The sequence below is a fragment of the Alosa pseudoharengus genome, unplaced genomic scaffold, assembly GCF_046254945.1.
Source record: "Alosa pseudoharengus isolate Yale_2024_CS ecotype anadromous, Long Island Sound unplaced genomic scaffold, YU_APseudo_1.1 YU_APseudo_1.1_scf_7, whole genome shotgun sequence".
NCBI lineage: Eukaryota > Metazoa > Chordata > Actinopteri > Clupeiformes > Clupeidae > Alosa > Alosa pseudoharengus.
Window position 1 is genome coordinate 38,703,217 of NW_027468859.1, and position 7,500 is coordinate 38,710,716.

Consider the following 7,500-nt stretch of genomic DNA (forward strand, 5'->3'; position numbering starts at 1 on the left):
CTTCTCAGCTCCTCCCCAGAGCCGCACTGGGCGCTCACATGGACACAGCAGGGGCCCCTGGGCGGCCGCCGCCTGCTTGCTGACGTGCGCTCTTACTGCAGTTTGACCACATGCCACTGTTCTTCTGCGTGGCTCACCAACTGTGTGATAAGGAGCCGTTTTTTTTTTTTTATGTGTGTGTTTGTGTGTTTAGAAAAGAGCCATCTCGTGATGAGCGTTCAGCCATTATCCTCTCAACGTCAAAGTGTGGCGTCACGCAAGGAGGGTTTTGTTTGTCAGAGCAGAGCAGCAGGAAATGTTAATGTCTTGTGCTTTCAGCGAAATGTCAGTCAGAGAGAAATGCTAACCATTCTCTCCTTTAGTAAACACTGTACAACTGTTCCTGAAAACAGACATGAAAAAATATTTCAACTTTCAATTGATATTAAGATGAGCGAATAGAATAAAAGAATTTTCATGTTTGAATGAATTAACTTGCAATGATCCCCCCCCCCCCCCAACACACACACACACACACACACACACACACACACATCCCCACCCCCCTGTGTGAGAGAGGAGTTTCTAAGCGCTTTCAGATATAACCTCCGGAGTACATGCGGAGGTTTGTCAAACGGAGGTCCTACCCTTCGGATGATTCAGATATGATGCTAACCTGCGGACCTAATACTGACCTTATACGGACGTATGTGTGAACGACATACACGCACATTACAGAATCTCCGTGTGGTTGTCGAGTGAGGGGTGGGGGCTTAGAGTTCACAAGATGCGAGATATATGACGCAGAATATATGCGGCCGCTGCCTGTCACAGCTGCTTTTTGTTTACAAAGTGTAGCCTATGCATTATAGGCTAAATAAGAGAAATCTATTGTGCGTAGGCTAATACTTGAAGTAGGATAGTCACGTAAGTGCGCACATACAGTATTTGTATGTGTGCTTCGAGTAAACACATTTATCTGTTTTCAACGTTATGTGCCAGAATCTGGTTTGCATTAAGTCAGATTTAACCACATGGACGCACGAAAGAAACGTCACCAACACGCCCTCTCACTAGGTGTGAATTTTAACCGCATGTTCTACGCCTCGTTCAGACACAGCACATTTACATAATGTCCGGAGGAAATACTAGGTCGGGGGTAGTATAAACACCGGGTGAATTCGGACTTCCATATGACCGGTTATGTCGTTCAGATATACGGCCCCACCGTTTAACATCGGCAGAACCTCCGGTCTTACACGTATGTCTGAAAGCGCTTTCTGTGTTGCATAACCCCAAGTAGTATTAACAATCCCTGTGATGCTGGAGGAAACAGTGGAGTCAACTGATGGCTTATCTGGTTGAGAGGGTGGGACAGCTGTACCCAATTTCTCAACGAAGAGAAAATAAAAAATTTAAAATCCCATCAGTCCCCCGTGACTGTGTGGTTTAGGATTAATTTGGACAAAAATAATCCCCAGTAAGGAAAAAAAAAAAATCTCACGGAGAAACATGTGAATATACTGTTTTCCTACAGTAGCAGACAGGGGCTCTGCACAACCATTTGAGGATATCCTGACCGGGAATATCACCCACGTAAACAAGACAAAGAGCACACACACACGCACGCGCGCACACACACACACACACACACACACACACACACACACACACACACACACACACACACACACACACACACACACACACAGAGACAAAAGCAAGCCGGACATTCCACAGCTACCTCTGCTGCCAGAAGTTAGAGCACATCAGGCATAAAGGGCATTCACATTCCCAAAGGTTCAAAGGTCACCAAGAAGCGCGTGTACCTGTTCCTCCGCGGGTGCGCAAGGTCCCGGTGTGCGAGGAGGAGTTGACCCCTCCGAAGACGGTCATGCTCTGGCTGCCCGGCGCGTGGAAGTTGTTGTAGTTGGGGATGGCGGTGACGCCGAAGCCGGTGGGGTAGTGCTGCGGTGTGGGGTCGGCTCCATATCGGTAGCCGGCACTCTGCGAGATGCTGGTGTCGCGCTCGTCCGTTAGTTTAGTTGCTTCTTTGTCCTTGCATTGCACACAGCCCATTATCTAAATTCTGCAGGAGACAACACAAAGAGACGACGTTAGCCCATAACCATCTGCAGAAAGCCAATCTGTCCTGCTTTGTTTCACGCTATGCATATACTGTGTGTGAGTTGGCAATAAGCAGGGGGGTAGTGTGAGCACGGATACGGCTCTGTGTGTTCATGTGTGCACGCATGTGTGCTCCGTGCTAGGTGTGTGCTTGCAGCTCTAGCTGCGGGAGAGTGTGAGTGAGAGTGTGTGCTGCAGGCTGGACTGGACTGGGCTGGGCTGGACTGAGCTGGGCTGGACTGAGCTGGGCTGGACTGGACTGGACTGGGCTGGACTGGACTGGGCTGGATTGGACTGGGCTGGGATGTGTGGCGGGCGGGCGGGCGGGCGGCTCCAGGCTGCTGTGGCGCTCGGTGCGTGACAGAGCAGACCGCTCCTCCATCTGTAGCCCAGCGAGAGCAGGCCGCCTGGAATAGGATCTAGAGCAGGATCCTAACCTCACTCTCTCTCGTGTATATGTGTGAGAGTGTGTGTCTGTGTGTGTGTATGTGTGTGTGTGTGTGTGTGTGTGTGTGTGTGTGAGAGAGAGAGAGAGTGAGAGAGAGAGAGCAAGAGAGCGAGTGAGTGAGTGTGTGTGTGTGTGAGTGTGTGTGTGTGTTAATGTGTGTGTGTGTGTGTGTGAGAGAGAGAGAGAGAGCGAGAGTGAGTGAGTGTGTGTGTGTGTGTGTGTGTGTGTGTGTGTGTGAGAGAGAGAGAGAGCGAGTAAGTGTGTGTGTGTGTGCACATGAATCTGTGTTATTTTCTTCCCTCTCAGGGATGACGTCCTGCGCTGCATTGAAGTGCCATCACTAAAGCGGCTTGGCCTGGCTGAGTGCACACTGGCTCTGCTCCCCACACACTGACTCACACACTCTTCCGCTCTCCCAGTCGGGGAGGAGGAAGACGAGGAGGACGAGGAAGAAAAGAGCAGCTCTGTTTATCACAGACATGCTGTGAGCCTGTGACGCAGGCACGACCAAACGCACACAGAGAAAGAGAGAGAGAGAGAGAGAGAGAGAGAGAGAGAGAGAGAGAGAGGAGTGAATAGCGAATAGCAGCGTGGGGAGGCCAGGGAACTGGGGCATAGGCCCTCATTGATTATTCCATGATCGCATTCCTGCCCACATCAAGCAGCTGTTCCTGTGTGTGTGTGTGTGTGTGTGTGTGTGTGTGTGTGTGTGTGTGTGTGTGTGTGTGTGTGTGTGTGTGTGTGTGTGTGTTGGTGGGAGGCTGGAGTGCACTGCTGCAGTCTGCTGGAAGCTGCCCTGTTAAAGAGACACAGGCCCATTACGGCCCATTACGGCCCATGGCACTGCCCAGCAGGACACTGGGACTACCGCTGCTGGTTACTGTTGTGGAACCAGCTGACCCCGAATCTGACCTGGAGCCAGGCCGGACGTGGGCCAGACCCTGCTCAGAGTCCGCAGCCGTGTGGTAAATCAACACCTGCCATGAGCCAAAGGCGGTGTTGTGGCGATTTGTCACACCTGCTAGTCGCGGTGGCAGGGAGCCAAAGAGCTTTCACGCGCTGGCACACCCCTGCCAGACGCCAGGGCCAACGCAACTCTCTCACTCGCTCTCCAGTCCCGGCCTCCAGGAATCCATTAAGCATTTCATATTTCCTCTCCGATTGGATGTGTGTGTGTGTGTGTAGTCGCCCTCATAAGGCCCTCCACTCATAAGAGGATCAAATCTAATTTAACCAGCTGTCAGGAGTCCAACACAACCAGGCGTGAATTTTCACACACACTGAGTCCATTCATCAGTAAATGCTTCCTCTTCCACTAAGTGACACCCGCGACCGCTGTTGTGTAGCCCGCACCAACTGACTTAAGCAAACTCTCGGGTGCCTCGTTAAGTCGTCCTCTTCATCAGAGGCTCTGTGAGGACTGCTGGACGCTGTTCTGCAGCTCACAGAGAGAGAGAGAGAGAGAGAGAGAGAGAGAGAGAGAGAGAGAGAGAGAGAGTGCCATCTAATGACCATCTGGCTAAAAATGCAGCACGTCAGACAGAACAAACATGTGTGTGTATGTGAAAGAGAAGTGAGAGCCTATATGTGAGTGTGTGTGTTGTGTGTGTATGTGTGTGTGTGTTTATGTATGTGTGTGTGTATAAGCCTGTCTGCAAGTGTGTGTGTCACAGTTATTTGTGTATTTGTGTGTGGAGAGAATGGGGGGGGGGGGTGGAGGAGAGTGAGGCGTGTGTGTGTGTGTGTGTGTGTGTGTGTATCAGGGTGTTCCTGCCAGAGTGGAACCGACTGATGCAGCCCCTCAGCCCCATCCACCCACACCGCCCTTGGCGCTGTCATCTGAAAACTATTTTCAATAACAGTCTTGTTAACAGCCCTTTCTCTCCCTTTCTCCTTCACTCACACGCTCTCTTTCTCTCCCTCACACTCTCCCTTCCTCCCTCTCTCCTGCTCACACTCTCCCTTCCTCCCTCTCTCCTGCTCACACACTGCTCTCCGAGGGGCAGCCTCTGGCTCCTGCGTGGCTGTTTTTGTGGTTTCTGGGGAAGAGCAGGAAGCACTACGCACTAAAGGACGCACGCAGGGTGAAAGAATGCGAGAGCCGGACGCGCCAGACCCCCCCCCCCGTACCCCGCCCCACTCCTCGCCACGGGCAGGACAAACCGGCCGGGAGCCGGAAACTTTCCTCTCTATTAATCAGCCGTGCGGCCAAGCCAACCAGGCCGCACACACACAATGGCCGCCCGGCGCGAGCGTGGATGTGGCCCTCCCCAGACCCAGTCTCACAAGCAGAGCCCCGGGGCAACCGCCACAAAACCGCTACCGTGGGTAAACAACTACACACTCCACTTAAGCCTGATTGGTCTAGAGACAAAGGGCATCCATTAATGCAAACAGATTGGGTGCGAATCAGGCGGTATTAGCCGCGCTCCGCTAGCTCCTGTCTCTCACTAGAAAGCCACCGGCTCAGGCCATCATCCTGCTTTCATGATAACACAGAACTGAGCAAGAAAAAATAGCCGATCCCAAAAGAGTAATATCCACTCTTGTGGGATGTCCAGTGAGGACCGAGTGGGAGAGAAAGTGGGAAAAGGGAGCGAGAAAGAATAAATGGCCTGAGGTGGACTTAACGGTGTGTACATCACCATGCCAGGGCTCCATACTGTCCATTTTGTACTTATGACATGAGTGGTGGACAGGAGGGTAGGGGAGAGGAGAGGGAGAGAAAGCCGAGGTGATTAATGCTGATTATGTTGGCTGTCCCCTGTGGGGGGAGTAGGGAAAAGCCGGTCCATGCTCTGGCCTGTGCAGGGGAGGTGGACGATTCCCAGTCATGGAGCCAGAGCTGCACATTCCCGCATGACACCTCCGGCCTTCACACAACGCTCGCTAGGGAGTCGGAGGCTACGCTTGCTGATTCCTTTCCTCCTTGTCGCGGCCTGTGAAAAGCATTAATGCCCGACAGGACGACCCCCGTGACCTTCACACTCTGACCCTGTCGCTACCATCTCAACCTCACGGCTTGGCTCACAAGCACACAAATGGCTTTCCTAATGCACACACCATAAGCCTGTGATGGGCAACAAAACAGTCAAATCAAGGTATGGAGGTCAGAAGGTGCCACCCCAGCATTAGGGATCAGGGCTCCGACTCCAAAGCTTCACTAATCTCCTCTACTGGCAAGAAAAATCCATAGTCTGGGACCTTGTGATGTTCCAAAACATGCCCAGATTAATCTAGTCACTGCAAGCGTGGGTCTGGGTTCGCGCAGCGAGAGGAACGTCCAGGGGGGGTTGGAAGTGACCGGAGGTGTGTGTGCCGAGACTGATGTGATAACTGCCCAGGCGCGCTAACAGCAGCCAGTGGACACAGGGGGAGAGGGACTGTTAATGTCCACAGCACTTGGGCCCTCAAGGGCAGAGGAAATGAAAGATTGAGAGAGAGAGAGAGAGAGAGAGAGAGAGAGAGAGAGAGAGAGAGAGAGAGAGAAAGAGAGAGAGAGAGAGAGGCTGAGATAAAGAGGTAATGCAAGAGAGAAAGAGGACAAAATAAGTAGCACAAATCTGGACAGCTAACACAACACCACAGTTTCCAAGAACTATTAGACATAGAGGAAGTGTGACTAATAGTGATAGCCAGAGAGAGAGAGAGAGAGAGAACGTGTGAGATAGAAAGAGAGAGAGAGGGATAGTGCAAAAGAGAGCAAATACATCCTCCCACACAATCAGTGAGCATCACTTCTCAGAATACTTCTGTATGCAGAGCAATGTTCAGTTCTCAGGAACTCTCTCTCTCTCTCTCACACACACACACACACACACACACACACACACACACACACACACACACACACACACACACACACACACACACACACATGGCCAAAGCAGGAGGTGTAGGCTCATCACAGCACAGTCTTTGTGCTGGTCACACATATCAGGGCTTTCATCTCTTTTTTTTGCCTTCATTCTTTCCCCTCTCTCTCTCTATCCCCCTCTCTCTACATCCTCATCATCTCCTCACAGCATGATTATTCACTCTTTTTTTCCTTCAGGGAGCCTGGGAGCACCTGCAGCCATTGGCTGGCCCTGTAGTTTCCCCAGTCCCCCTTTATTTACCAGAGAGAAACAACAACATATACACACACACACACACACACACACACACACACACACACACACACACACACACACACACCTCACAGCATGGGGCACTCCTCACAAACAACATGGCTGACGCAAAACACCCGGTCTCCCAACTAAGCTGCTACTCAGAGCTGTCCCAGGCACGCTACAGGGGTGTGGCTGAACATTTCCACAAAGATGCACAGGGTCAAAGAGACACACACACACAGATACACACAGATACACACACACACACACACACACACACACACACACACACACACACACACACACACACACACACACACACACACACACGCTAAGTTATTCATGAGGCAGAGGTGCAAGTGTGGAGGTATGGCATCCGCAGAAGAACCAGTGAAGAAAGTGTATATATATTTAATATGGGGGTTGAGAGGCTGGGATCATTAGTGGGGAGCTGTAAGGGGCTCTGCCTAGAGCCTAGTGTGTGTGTGTGTGTGTGTGTGTGTGTGTGTGTGTGTGTGTGTGTGGGAGGGAGGACAGGGTCCCCTGGGAGCTTGCCTGGGCCCACCAGACCTCAGGGTACACCAGCAGCCTGTGCCAAGTGGGGGAAGGGAGTGGGATAAGATTGCTGATGGATATTGTGTGTGTGTGTGGTGTGTGTGTGTGTGTGTGTGTGTGTGTGTGTGTGTGTGTGTGTTAAGGTGTGTGTGCTTCAGGGAACATATATATTAGTGTATGTGTATGTGTGTGTGTGTGTGTGTGTGTGTGTGTGTGTGTGTGTGTTTGTATGGTTTTGAGCATCTCCGCCAGACAGACACAGCTGTGCATGGCCCACAC

General features: G+C 51.7%; 1 protein-coding gene across 4 annotated transcripts in view; it reads right to left on the reverse strand.

Annotated features, from left to right (window-relative positions):
• Positions 1–7,500, reverse strand: part of fynb (FYN proto-oncogene, Src family tyrosine kinase b) — a 48,773-nt gene that overhangs the window by 19,019 nt on the left and 22,254 nt on the right. For all 4 annotated transcript variants that reach the window (XM_076273154.1, XM_076273153.1, XM_076273156.1 and 1 more), the window contains exon 2: positions 1,809–2,068. In XM_076273154.1, coding sequence (XP_076129269.1) covers positions 1,809–2,058 — 250 coding nt within the window. In that variant the 5' untranslated portion in view covers positions 2,059–2,068. The remainder of the gene's footprint in view (positions 1–1,808; positions 2,069–7,500) is intronic.